Source organism: Acomys russatus, chromosome 13, assembly GCF_903995435.1.
Source record: "Acomys russatus chromosome 13, mAcoRus1.1, whole genome shotgun sequence".
Taxonomy (NCBI): domain Eukaryota; kingdom Metazoa; phylum Chordata; class Mammalia; order Rodentia; family Muridae; genus Acomys; species Acomys russatus.
Window position 1 is genome coordinate 45,805,450 of NC_067149.1, and position 13,651 is coordinate 45,819,100.

The 13,651-nt window shown below is 51.6% G+C and overlaps 1 protein-coding gene across 38 annotated transcripts in view; it reads right to left on the bottom strand.

Moving 5' to 3' along the window:
- Positions 1-202: 202 nt before the first annotated feature.
- The window catches only part of Cacna1c (calcium voltage-gated channel subunit alpha1 C), a 638,839-nt gene continuing 625,390 nt past the window's right edge, over positions 203-13,651 (bottom strand). For all 38 annotated transcript variants that reach the window (XM_051155214.1, XM_051155212.1, XM_051155213.1 and 35 more), the window contains 8 exons: positions 13,194-13,321; positions 12,536-12,670; positions 10,798-11,150; positions 7,957-8,082; positions 5,435-5,541; positions 4,641-4,744; positions 2,553-2,888; positions 203-959 (listed from right to left, as the gene is read on the bottom strand). In XM_051155214.1, the coding sequence (XP_051011171.1) occupies positions 657-959; positions 2,553-2,888; positions 4,641-4,744; positions 5,435-5,541; positions 7,957-8,082; positions 10,798-11,150; positions 12,536-12,670; positions 13,194-13,321 (1,592 nt within the window). In that variant the 3' untranslated portion in view covers positions 203-656. The remainder of the gene's footprint in view (positions 960-2,552; positions 2,889-4,640; positions 4,745-5,434; positions 5,542-7,956; positions 8,083-10,797; positions 11,151-12,535; positions 12,671-13,193; positions 13,322-13,651) is intronic.

The following is a 13,651-nucleotide window of genomic DNA, read 5'->3' on the forward strand; positions in this document are numbered from 1 at the left end:
TGTAAATGCTCTTCTTCCCCTCTCCCCGTGGGAAAGCACAACAAATAATGATAAAGAAACCAAACCCCGGAAAACCGCAACATGCTGACAAGAACCATCAAAGCATGAAATCAAGAGGACTAGGCCGCAGCCTGTGCCCTCTGGCCTGGCTGGCTGAGGGCCTGTGGTATGGGCTGCACTGGCTCCCGCCACACCACCTGCATCTCGGCTCCAGCAGGGAAGGATCCCTGACCGGACCAGACCTGCACTGCTGGAAACCTTGCAACCGCCTCCCCGGGCCCCTACTTGGGGCGCTGGCCCGTCCTACCATAGATCCCTGGGGCCCTGCTCCACAGAGATGGCCAGGCTCAGACAGAACATGTGCAAATGACTGTTTATACAAGCAAGGGGAAAACACCCTTTTGCTTTAGGGGGTGGGGTCCTTTGAGCGGTGCTGCCGCGGGAAGGTGCTGGAGCCCTGCACCCCGGCCTTGGCCTTCTCCCCTGAAAAGCCGACTCCGCACACCGCCCAGCTCTGAGGCTTGTCCCGACAGCAGTGAATGAAGACGCTGTTCCGGTTACCTCCAGGTCACGAGAACAGTGAGGCACTTCTGAAACGAACCCATTAGGAACATTGAAACGAATAAAAAACACCCGCGTCTTGTCAGCCCCGAGGACTACAGGTTGCTGACGTAGGCCCTGCTGTCCGGGAGCGCCTCCTCGCTCCTGCCTCGCCCCAGGTCATATGCGCAGCTCTCGTCCTCTGGGACCACAGCCCTGTCCTGCCCGGGGTCCCTGCAGTTCACAAAAGGTAAGAGGGTGCCATTGGGGCTCTGCTGGGCGCCCCCACTGAGGATGTTGTCTGCAGCATTTTCCATCTCCTCTATTGTCATGTCGCAGGCGTCAGCCAGCTCCTGGGTGGTGACCTCGATGAACTTGGGATCTTGAGCAAACTGTCCCAGTCCTTCTGAAATCAATACCTGAAAAGGAGGGGCGGGAAGAAGACAGAAAAGGGGCGTGGTCACTGGAGTTCCCTGAAGATGAAGGGGCGGGCGCGTATTCAGGCATCTGTGAAAGCCGAACATCTGAGTGCATATACCTGTGCATGTGGGTGTGTATAGACATGCATATGTGGATGTGTACATAAGTGTGCATGTGTGTGGATGCATGTTTGTGTGCCTGTATTTGGGTGCTGGGAAAGACACAGAAAAGTAGAGATGGAGTATTGTACCAAAGGAAGTGGGCATGCGCAGATCAGAGGAGAGGGGTTTAGGGTTAGGCTGGAGTATTCAACACTATCACCAGATCAGGAGAAATCTGCAGAGGGGCTTCGGGCTCTGCTCCACTTTTGCATCGGCAGATCTTAGTCTGCCCTCCCTGCCCCCCACTTCCCCCTTTTCTTCTTTTTGGTCCCTAAGACATCTTTTCATGTTGCCCTTCACTTTCCTTTGGTGAGTGTTAACCACTCTTCCCTGGCCAGCTGGCCGCCTTTCCAGGGTGCCTTGTGCAGGGTGAGGGCTGCGGATGGCCATCCTGTGTCCACCCTTCCTGCCAGCCACCGTAGTGACCAGTTATGGGAAGATTACTACGTCTCTGAGCCAAGGGGTAGGAGAACATGGCGGGATCTGTGTGGGTCTCCTTTTCTCCCACTCTGTTCCTCCTCCTCTGCCCGCATCGCTCTCTCTCTCTTTACCTTGCTTGCTTATTCTACAGTCACCCCTGCCTGTTCCCAGCACAGCGTGCTTACTTATCTGTTTGTCTTCACCCATTTTGCGGATGTCTCCCTCCACCTGCAGCCTCTGCACCTCCTAAGAGAATTCTGAGGTGAATAAAGGACAACCAGGCTCAAGTGGAGAATTGGCAAGGACCAGAGGCTACTTGACGGAACTCCACTCTCAGGCCTGTCTGAGCGCAGCACTGACTCAGCACTGATGACACTGACTCCCTTACAGGCCTCGCGTTGGTGCGAGCTCTGCCTTCTGTCCACCGGTTCTCCTGGGAGATGGATTCTAAGGACCTCGCCGTCCTCCTTTGGGTTTGTTTCAGTTTGTCAAAGGCCCCTAAAACGTGGTGTAGTGTCAGGGTAGATGTTTCTCAGGGGCAGAGGACTGTGGCACTAAAATCTCTCTAAAAGTGGAAACAGACCCTCAGGAGGGATAAAAGGGCCACCTTGGATTCGGCCACTGATGCATCAAAAATCTCTAGATGCCCTGAAAATGCCTGTGTCCTTTGGCAAGCTTCCAGAGCCCTGGGGGCGTTCTCCTGAGCTGTCAGAGTTGAGCACAGTGAACCCTGGCCTTCTGTGTAGGAATAAGCCCCAGCAAAAGTGTACACTGGGAGGCAGTGGAGCTTTTTCTTAGGGTTCACTGGCTCCCGCTTCCTCTCTCTGCATCACACCCAGTGGCCACTGTCTGGGATGGTCATGGTTGTGATTTTCTGCAGGCCAGGCCCTCCTTCAGCATTTCTCTAGTTTACACACTTGACACCCAATCTACTCTTGCTTTCTGCCCCTTCCCCGCCCTCCCCTGCCCTTCCCCTCCCCGCCCCCCGCCCCCCAGCTTGAATTCACATACCGCTTCCACCAGGCTGCTGGCGCTGCCATGGAACTGTCTCCCTGGAGCTCCAGCCTGGCTGGGCACGGTGAGGGACACGGGCCGGGCTCTCCGGGCCATGCTGCTGCCCCCACTACAGGCCGTGGTTTCCTCTGACCAGGAGCTACAGTGGATGGACGGGAAGCTGCTGTTGAGTTTCTCGCTGGACTCCGCCCCCTCCAGCCGCAGAGTGGGGATGGGCTGTAGGGGCCGGCCCCGGCTGCCTGGAGTGACAGGGGGTGTGGGGCATGGCCTGGGGAAGGTGGTAGGAGAATGGCTTCTCTGCAGGAGGGGGCTCAAGCCTGCTACTGCCAACGCCTGTGGACATAAAAAACAGCAGTTACTAGGAGGCTACAGCGCCGCCCCCTCTGCCTTCTGAGTAACTCTGAGGCTGTTATTTTCTAGTGAGTTCTGCTTAGAATTCTCAGTCAGTGTTCTGTCTACCTCACTGAGAACTAGTGTAGCGTTCAATGATATCCAGATTATTTTTTTTAAATGAGCACTTCCTTCTGACACGAGGTCATTTCCCTCTAGCTTCAGGACCTTACAATTGAGTACAATCTAGACCACGCCGTGTTTACACTGCCTCTGCCATCCACAGTATTTGGAGTCTGTTCCCATCAGGACAGAGAGGGCGATGATGATGTGTAGTCCACAGAGCCAGAATTCGCCAGTGCCCTCTCTATGCACTGACCTCCAGGCCCCAGGTGAAGTCATGCGAAGGAAGCCTTTTGAGGTACAGTGTCCATTATAAAGACCCAGGCAAACCGAGGAGTCATTATTTTTACTTTTACAGTGAAACAGGCCCATTGAGAACACCCTGTCATTCTCAACGAGGTGTGTGCTGAACTCCTGTTCCTCTTAGACTGCATCCTAATCAAACAACTTCCACGTCTGCCTTCTGCCCCCAAATGCTCCCGAGAATCCTCAGAGTGGGCCCTGTCACTGTGACTCTCTCAGCAGTATGTACTGCTCAGAGAACGGTGGGAATGTCCATCTCTGGGAGACAGAGAGGATGGGTGGGATGTGGCAGAAAGATACACAGGGAGCCCTAGTTCCTACTGATGCGTGTGAGGACAGATGGGCAAACCAACTTGGAGAAAATAGCACACACAGTGCCCCCAATCCCGCTTTTCTTCCCCCTCCCCAGCTCCTGAGGGCCCTCAGCTTCTGGGGACGTGGAAATCTAAGGGAAGCATAAAGCTGTATTAAGTATGTTGGAAAGTTGATGACAACAATCCCTGTTTAGACAGTGCTTTGGCTTTGAGCTGAAGAGGTATCAGTTTAGCAAATACATATGCGTGCATGCATCTACAGAGACACACACACACACTGAAAACACAGCCCCCAAAGGGAGTTTGTAATTTAAAAGGTAAACTGGGGAGCTCAGGTGAGCCCCCTACTATGCTGGCCATAACTTGAAGTTTCTATTTGTTCTCAAATACTGAGGGTGAGTGTGATTGATGCTGGTGTTTTCACTGTCTCAGCCAGGATGTGCCGTGCAAGATGGATGGATTTTATATATTGAGTCTCCTGGGTCTTTTCTCCTTGGAGACCATTGCCTACTTTTTCTTTCCCCAGCACTTCCGGCTCTCAACCATGTTAGGTGCTGCCTTTATTTCGGCACTGCGGTGGGTAGACAGACTGCCCTAAGTTCAGGTTCCAGGTCCCGTCAAACCCTAGATATACTATATCCGCTCCAGTGTGGCACATATAGCACAAGGTGGTACACGGGGCGGGGGGGGGGGGGGGGGGGGGGGGGGGGGGAGGGGGGGGGATGGGGGGAAGGGCTGTCTGCACTCTAAGGAGAATGCTCATGAGCCCCGAAGCTTCCAGTCAGAATCTCTAAAGGAATCCTCAACAGGGCTTCACAGGGGCCTGCCTTTCAGCAGTACGGATTGTGGTATTGCCGAGAGACAGACAGCCCTACCCAGGCATTGAGGCTCAGAGGTCAGAGCAGGGAAGACAGAAACGGACCTGGGGAACTACCACCCGCATCCTAGGGAGGCGTGGCTTGTGGCCCCGCCCACAGGAGGCGTGGCCTGTTGTCCCATCCACAGCTGTCCATACCTGATGATGAACCAGGTGCAAGGGCAAGGCTGTCTTCTGAGAGATGTCTCCCCCTTGATCCTTTTGTCGCTTTAGACATTCCAGATGGAAGGAGGCCCTTCGACCTGCAAAAGTAGCCGGAGACCCGGAATCAGGGCATGGGTGATAACACTGACCTGTGACAGCTCTGCTAGCGTTTGGATCCGCAATGTCTACCAAGGGCCACGTATTTAAGGCGTAGTCCCCAGTTTGGTACAATTGAAAGGTTAGTTGACTGTTTAAAAGATAAAGCCTCATGGGAGGTTTTCTACCATGGGGATGTATGTTTCTTTGAAAGAGATTGTGGGACACTGGTCTCTTTTCCTCCTTTATATTCCAGGCCAGGAGGCAAAGGACACATTTCCCATCACAATATGCCACCTTGCCACAGGCCCAAACATAGTGAGCTGAGCCTCCAACACTGTGAGCTCAGACTAGTTTTTCTTGTTTTTAAGCTGACCATCTCAGAGGTTTTATTACAGTGACAGAAAGTTGACTAAAAGAGGCTCACTTTATGGTGAGGTACTATCAGCCCCAAGCTCTTTTTTTATGCCTCAGCTTATCTCTGAGGCATCTTAGTAGCTTATGTCTATGTCCCATTCCAACAAACTGTCTTTGGAGGGCTATCTTGTCACTTTGGATGCCTATCAGGCCATCACTAGAGGTTGCCTAAGCGAGGCCCAAACAGTTTCTCAGTTGTCACTTGGTGCCGGACCACTGCTATCTTAGAGGCGACTATTGTCCACATCTGCAGAGAGAGCAAGGTGTGAGTTTACCTAGAGAGGCAGAGCGAAGGAAACTCCTCTTTGGAGACTGCTGGACTGTCCTCTTGTCCTCCTCCGGACATGTCAGCTGTCGGTTTTCATCATCCTGGTAGGAGAGTCTGGAACAGAGAACCCTTAGCTTATTCCCCAAGGCTCAGAGGTGCCACCCATCAGGACAGCTGCTGTCCTCAGAAAGAGGTTCCCATTTTCCTTAGTGAAGGCAATGCCCGTCTGTGTGCCCACATCATAGGTGTAGGGAGCAGGGTATGCTAAGAAATCTGTGCCTGCTCTCAGGCATCATAGTTGTTTCGTAGGCCTGCTTGGTGGGGGTGGGGGGAGGGTCACAGCTCTTGATACATATCCTGTATAGGAGCTTTGCAGTTGATTTGTTGTTTGCATTCCGCCCCCCTCCTCCCCGGCTGAAGGTTGGAATTCAAAGCCTCATGCATGCTAGGCAAGGGCTCTTCCACTGAGCGCCTATCCTGGCCCTAAGCCTTCCTTGCATTTCTGATTTCAGCCAATGGAGGCTTTCTTGGGTATAAAGAATATTAGGAAAAGAATTGTCAGTCCATATAACATCTCTTAGAAGTACCTTAGATGCCGGTTTTTACATAGGTCTATGCTCTTCATTATGGCCATTCTCGGTGCGACCACAACATCCCCTACCCCTCCAACTCTCTCCTGCCTGGCTATCCCTTCGCTTTCAAAAGCACACAAGCGACTACCTGTAGTGATCATGAAACCATCCAGTGAGCAGATAGCAGGGCAGTGGCAGACCTAGGGCACCTAGTTGATGACTTCCCAACTTTTTGATGGTGCATCACAGTGAGAAATATAACATACACACCCCCTATATCAGACACATAGTTATCCACATGAGACGCTCCCCTAATTGAATGCACCACTCTCTGATTCTTTCTGTGCTATGGTATTATTTTTTCACACACCATTGGCTATCACCCACTGAAGTAACTTTGTGAGTCTGCACTGGTCAGTCTTCAGTTTGAGAAGCACAGATGTTCACAGCCCTCAGTGATATAGATTAGCTCATAGACCGTGCTACTCTTTGGTTAAGCTCATTTTGGGAGGTGGTTTCTTGCAGAACCTAGGATGGAGCCCCGGACCACGAGCAAGCCAGGACCTCTGAGCTACATTTGCAGAACTCTTTACATCTTGAAGGCTGACACTGTACAGTCTGTTTCTTTTGAGTCACCCCTGCAACCAAGCATAGTGATTCCAAGATGTATATATCTGCAGGGGCGTTTGGGACGTGAGAATCTTACATCCTTATGCTGCCCAGCCTTGCTTCCATCCCACTAGATGAGCCCTCCTCATTACATTTTCTTCTTCCTCGGTTGTGCCCACTCCTGCAGACAGGCCCGACTTCTGCTTGGCTTGGCACATAACTCCAGCTACCCTGCCGCCGGACTTGTTCTGTATGTCTGTGCCCCTTGGCACTGGTACCACTTTGTGGGTAGCTGGTTAGAAAGGTCCACATTTTCCCCCTCTTCTGTGATCTCTGAGCTTCCTAACCAGTTAGTAAAATCTCCCAGACTCAAAGCTGCCTTATTTGGAGGCAGGCAAGTATACAATAAGAACAAGAATCTCTCCATCTCTCCATCTTGGCTTTTTTTTTTCTTTCTTTCTTCTTTTAAACTTTAAGGGCCCAGGAAGCTGGTGCACACCAAAGCACTTCCAGGCAAGTAAAGAGTATCTGCAATAGTCATAAACATTTTACAAGGAGCCCAGAGAGGCACATGCTTCAATACATACTTCATAAACGATATTTACTCTTGCAGTATCCAATACATTCAACACCATCTGTTATTTGTTTCAATTATTATTAATTTAGCTACAGAATTATGAGGCACTGTGTGACCATTTGGCATATGTGGATGACATGTAATGTCTAAGTCTAGTTGGCTATGTCCATTTCTTTAAACAGTCAAGTTCACTGGGTGATATCTAATAGCACGGCATTCATCTGGTGCACTGTGACGGCTCAACATGCGCGGGCTGCATGTAATGAACACTGCCATCTTTTTGTATTACTTTCTGTTTGGCACCTTTGAGGTCCTATTTACTAGTTATTCATAAAATATGTGCTGATTGAACTCTTCAGAGCACCAGTTTTTCTCAACAGGTGGACATTACAGCCACCCAATGGATATAGATGGATGCGAGGTATCCCCAAGAGGACTGAATTAGCATCCTTGGGTGTGCCAACTGTGCCTCTTCAGGACAGCCTTAAAAGGAGGCATTCCATAACAAGTTTACTTAAGCATTAGTAACATGTATACTGACTTGCCCTACGAAATACACCTATAATTTTTGATCATAGCCCGAAAGTGTAAGAAGCGCTATTTAAAAGGTTTCTTGGAAGTGTTCTGTAGTGAGGCAACCCACATTGCAGAGGGAATCCTGGGTAGGTGTTACTGATGTGCCATTGTCTGGCTTAGAGGAGGGATATCAGCACTGCTCCCGAGTCCCCACCCCCTCCCACAATGAGGGTTGGCCTGGGCAAGAAGGCTTACATATCTGTGGAGAGCAGGCTGGGCTCACTGCAGTACTCAGCATCTTCACTCATCCTCACTCTGCAGGTCTCATCTGGACACATCTCCTGACTCACCGTGGCCCCTTGGCTCTCTTGCGAGTGGCACCTGCAGCACAGCATTCAAGGATGGGGAACATGTCAGAATCTGCCATCCCTCCTGCCTCTTCCTCAGCAAGTAAGAAGACGTTAGGCACACACAGCCCCACAGCTTCTGGCGAAGCCACATAGCCATAGGTGGCACAAGCTGTGTCAAGGCTTTCTATGTGGGAGATTCAAGGAGGTCTGAATTCTGCTCCCAGGCTCACTTACTCTTTGGCCCGCCCTGTGCCTCAGCTTTCTCTTCTATAACACTAGAGTAACACATTTCCTGTGTGACTCAGGGGCTTAGTCAGCGAAGTGACTGTCACACAAGCATGCGGGCTGAGTCCAATCCCTAGTACTAGCGAGGGGAAGCTGGGAACAGCTAGCTGAGTTGGGGAGCACCAGGTTCGGTGAGAGATCCTGCCTCAGTGGAAGACATCTGACCTCAATCTCTGGCCTCTCCTGCACATAAGCATACATGAGTACACACACCCCTACACAAACTTAAACATGCAAAAAGACAGATGTGGGGAGGGCTTGGTTTTGAAGCATAGTCCTGGGCTGTGCAGCCAATACAAGGTACCACAGGCCAGCTGCGAACAGCAGAGCCATTAGGTGGCCGCTTGACCCAACTGACAAGTCCCTGAAATCACACTCCCTACATCTTTGTTCTGACCCTGAAGTGAAGGCGCAGAGAAGGAACTTCACACAACGGGCTTGTCTAAGCAGAGGGAATAAACCTGCGTTTGTGCTGAGCCTGGGTGCTTCCTGAGTGAAAGAACTTGTCACATCTGGCTGTGCCTTTGAGTAGAAGGCAGCCTCCTGCCCATCTGGTCATTTGTTCCCAAGCTCTGGTCAAGTGCTCTTCCTCAGCCTGTCTATGTGTGGCTCACTACTTCCCTGCAGCTCTGCTCTCAGGGAGCTGGCATGTTAGGGCCTACAGGAACCCACTGCTGCTGTTTTACTACATAGATATGCTGTATCCATAAATCAGTGCTCCCCTCAGCCTTGGTCAGAGATGCTACTTTTTTGCTGTAAGCAGCAGAGACTCATGTGGTCAAAGTGCTGAGAATAATTTACTCTCAAGTGCTCAGTACTAAACAAGACATCTGCTCGAGGAGCATTTGGGAAGAGGAGGCAGTAGGCTGGAGGGTCGGAGGACTACCATGAAAACACTGTTTGCCACAGTCTTACAAGACAGGGTGGGCTTGGGAGGCTCCACCCCTCCATGAGGAGCTATTGGCTCAGGGAAGAGGATGAGGGGTCATCTTTAGGGGTGTAACCTTCCACCCACTCTTATCTAAGCACCCTAACTAAACTCAGTGGGCCTCATGAAAAAGAAAGGCATGAAGGTAGGAAGAAAGTAGTGGGAAGGATAAGAGAGGGTAACGAGGATGAATATGATGAGAATACATATGTGTATGAAACTGTCAAAGAAAAAATTAGCCGCGCATGGTGGTGCAGGCCTGTAATCCCAGCACTCGGGAGGCAGAGGCAGGCGGATTGCTGTGAGTTCAAGGCCAGCCTGGTCTTCAAAGCAAGTCTAGGACAGCTAAGGCTACACAGAGAAACCCTGTCTTGAAAAAATAAAAATAAAAATAAAATAAAAGTTTAGAAAAGAAGGTGAGAGGTTTTCAGAAGGCAGAGAAGGAAAAAGCTAGTAGTAGGACTGAATCTCCAAGGTGGTGGGACAGTCCTAGTGTCTGCAGAAAAGGGTGGTGGCTCCTAGGCTGAGCCAGCTGTCACAGCAGCACACAGTCTGGGGCCCTGTGTGTTGAGTCCTGGGTCAGCCAGCACTGCAAGTGTTCCTGAGTATACAGTAGGCAGGATGGATATAGCAACATGTCTGGAATCAGCCATTCAAAAGCATGGGCCGTGGAGGCATGCACATAGCCACTTGGAAATGGGACCGCATGAAAACCAGCCAACAAGAATGTTGCTCCGTGAATAGCAGATCAGGCCGCTTGGGACTCAGAGAAGATGCGGGAGAATCTTGATTATATTCTGGGCCAGAGGGCATGAAAAAGGACAGTTTTACGGAGAACCCATGGGCTGGGAATCTGTGTAGCCTGCTAGGGCTGGAAGGGCAGCTAGTTAGTGGTGAGGTAATGAGATGCGAAGGGTGTCTTCTCCCACCCTGGCTCGGGAAGCCTACAGACAGAGAGTGGACCTGCAGAGGCCCCGTCTGTGCTTCCTTAAGGGCGAGAGCAGTGATAGCGCCCACCACACCTGCATTTCTTAGTGGTGTGTCCTACTGCACAAGACAGTGGAGAAAAGGGGTGAGCCAGGTGGAGGAAAACACAGAAGGTGAGCCACGTGGAGGAAAACACGGAAGGTGAGCCACGTGGAGGAAAACACGGAAGGCCCTAGAAACCATTCTGCACCACTGCCCAATCTCAACCGGACGAAAGGCCAGGCTTAGGCATGTGGGAAGGGCAAAGGGCTGGCTTTATTGCACAGGCCCAAGTCACACACTCTTGGAGAGCCGCAGGTTAACATGCTGAGGATGGAGGAGAGAGGAGAGGACATCTGAGAGACAGAATAGTGCTGTCTTCACTGTGATTGCCATGTGTGAGCAGGAGCCGCTGTTGGGTGGCTAGCTGCCTCTGCCCTCTACAGGGTGATAGCCACCGCTGGAGCTCCAAGGCTGAGCAGAGGGCTAAGGCCTAAGTCTATCTTTCCTGGTGTCTTCTGGGTAGGGTGTGTGAGCCCCGCTGCCCAGGCCCACCCTCCTGCTTACCTCTTAGAGCTGAGCTTCCACGCTGCCTCGTGTACCCGGACAGCAGGGGACAAAGGAGGCCCATGGCCCTCCACGGTGCTGACCGTGCTAGAGTAGCCAGTGGGATGGGGGAAGCGGCCCAAGGCAGTGTTGTTAGCATTGTTGATGTTGGCATTGGAGCCCGTGGATGAGTAGCTGCTGGGGGTGAAAGTGGAGTCCACCAGTTTCTCGTGGGATGGCGACTCGGTGTCACCTTGGTTGTTTCCCGTCTTGTTGATATGCAGTGGGCGCTGGGTGGTGAAGGTCTGAGGGAAGTTGCCCCTGCTGTCACTTGGATAGTAGCTGACATGGTTGCCAAACAGGCCTCCAGCCCTCTGTAGACAAGACAGAGGGGTAGGTGGAGAAGCCTTCTCCATCATCTCTCTCCCTCCCCCGCCTTGTATCACAGTGCTTAAGAAGTGCAGGTCACAGGAAGCCAGCCTGCCCTCTGGAGAGGCACACACTCTGGACACATGGCAGCGTGAGGGACTCAGATGCTCAAGGTCCCACAATTCCCCTACAGCGTCAGGAATTCCCTCAGGTGCCTGCGCGCAGGAGGTTGCTGGTGGAGAAGCCTCCTTGGAAGTCTGTTCCCAAAGGAGCGCCGGAGACTGGGGCTGGGTTTCAAGGACAGGACTGAGGCGGCTGTCCTTCACAGAAGCCAGCTGCTCAGCTTGGGGAGCTCTCTGGGTGCTGAGGGCTGGGGAGTGGAGTGGAAGATGGGGACGGAGTGTTTTAGTGGGACTACAGCCGGCTCTTGGCGCCAGGAGCTGTATTGGTCAAAACTGAAACTAAGAGTAAGGAGCCTACTGTGTCACTTTTGTATCCTTTATGTCACGGCTTCCTTCCCTACAGGGGATTCTTTGAGATTTGAGATCAGGAACCGGAGTTTTTCTCCAATATTCCTTCTTTGCCTTAGAGCAAAGGGTTGGCGGGGATAGTAGTGGTTCGCAAGGTTTGTCTAAGCCTTGCTATCTGTAGGTCTTTGGGTCCTGGGGACAGGGCCTGGCTTCTAGTGTCTTGTAGTGTCAGATGTTCTGCATCTGAGGACGGGGACTGGCAGGAAGTAGAAATGAGGGAACAAGATGGGAGACTGTGATCATATGGCACAGCAGTGCGTGATTATTTTTCCCCACTGTGTTACTATTACTCCAGGAAAAGAGGAGGAGGCCTTGGAGGGTACATCACGTGCTCCATCTTAACAGGCCAACTATTGTTTGTCTAGCTGCCACATGAGAACGCACACCTAATGTGGCCACTAATCTGATTTCTTTTTTCCTCCAAGAAAAGTCAGGAGTGAGTTTGTATTTTCACTTAGATATGCCAGATATTCAAATATTGGTGAATAAAACAGGTTTGTAGATCAGATGTGGCCCAGGCATCCTTACTCCTCAATTCTGATGGAGAAGGTCCAATGGGGGAAGTTTCTGATGAGATGAGGCCCAGGAGTTCCTACTCTACACCTTCTGATGAGAAACTTCTCAGGAAGTCTTCTTTATGGAAACAGGTTCATCCTGTTCCTGAGGGCTGGCCATGTTTTGAGCTACTGTGTCCTAGGAAGATGGCATGGCATAGAGTCCGCTTGGGAAGGAGACGGGGAATCAGGAGAAAGCTGACTAGAAAGAGTGTGGCACTCCTCAGAGAGATCGGGCAAAATACCAGGTGAGCACACCGTCGCTCCCAACTGAACGTGGGAAAGAACACTAGTCATGGCACTTACCCTGAAGATGTCATCTTCGGAGGCAGCAGACACAGCCTCCTTCATAGCCTTGTCCAGCTCCTCCTCAGCAGTCAGATCCCCAGAGATGGCCCGCCGGATCTCAGGCCCAATGTCATGCAATGTGCGTAAGCCAGCCTGGAACCCAGAAGGACGTGTGAGGACCCAGGTCCTTTCTACTGACCTTCAGTTGGCCAGGAGCTTGCTATTCCTTCCCAAGCCCCTGCCTCTCTGCCTCACTGCCAGGCCGCTGGGCCTCCTCATCAGGAGATGGGGCTTCCCTGCAGGCCTGCCCCCACCCCCACCCCGCTCCCTGCCATCCCCCTAGAGCAAAGGACTCTATTCATCTATCTAGGAGGAATGAAGGTATATTGCAGGATCAGGAAGAGGCAGCGGCTGTCTCGGGAGCAGAGGGGCTAAGAAGACCGGGGTCTGGGAAAGGCAGCAGGATGGCTAAGGGAAGTATACGGGCAAGAATGGGAGAGGGGCAGGGCACATCGCCTTCTCATTGCAGCAGTGCTCCCACATTGCAGCAGTGCTCCCAGCTATTCTGGTGATGGGACCTAGCTTCTAGGATCCCTGGGGAGACTTGGAGCCCAGCTGTGGTCAGGGGGAGGTGACCAGGACCTTTGAACATGGGCACCTCTCTCCAGCCTCTCACCTGCAGGGACAGTGCGTTCCTCTGTGAGGGTTTGCCTACCAGCCCTTGCTCTTTTCGCTTCTTGAATTTTCGGAAATACTCTTGGATCAGGAAGGTGGCGTAGAACTTGCCTACTGTGACCTCATCATCTAGGGCACATGGAGAGGAGAAAAAGACGTGATTCCATTAGATCTCATTGATTTTTTTTTTCAGCATCTAAAACTTCTTATGCATATTAGCTTTAATTTTTCAATTCAAAAGAAAGCATGTAAAAAGGCATATGATGAAGTCAGCACAACCCTGTCTGCTTGCTCACCACCTCTTTGCCGCTCATCACATTATTTGTTTCTTCAGCACTTTTCCAGAAATAAGCACAAATGTTCTTAAGATAAGATCTCCCTATCCTATTCAGGTGACCTCCAATTCCTGGGATCGAATGACCCACTCTGTCCTGAGTAGCTGGGACCAGAAGCACTTGT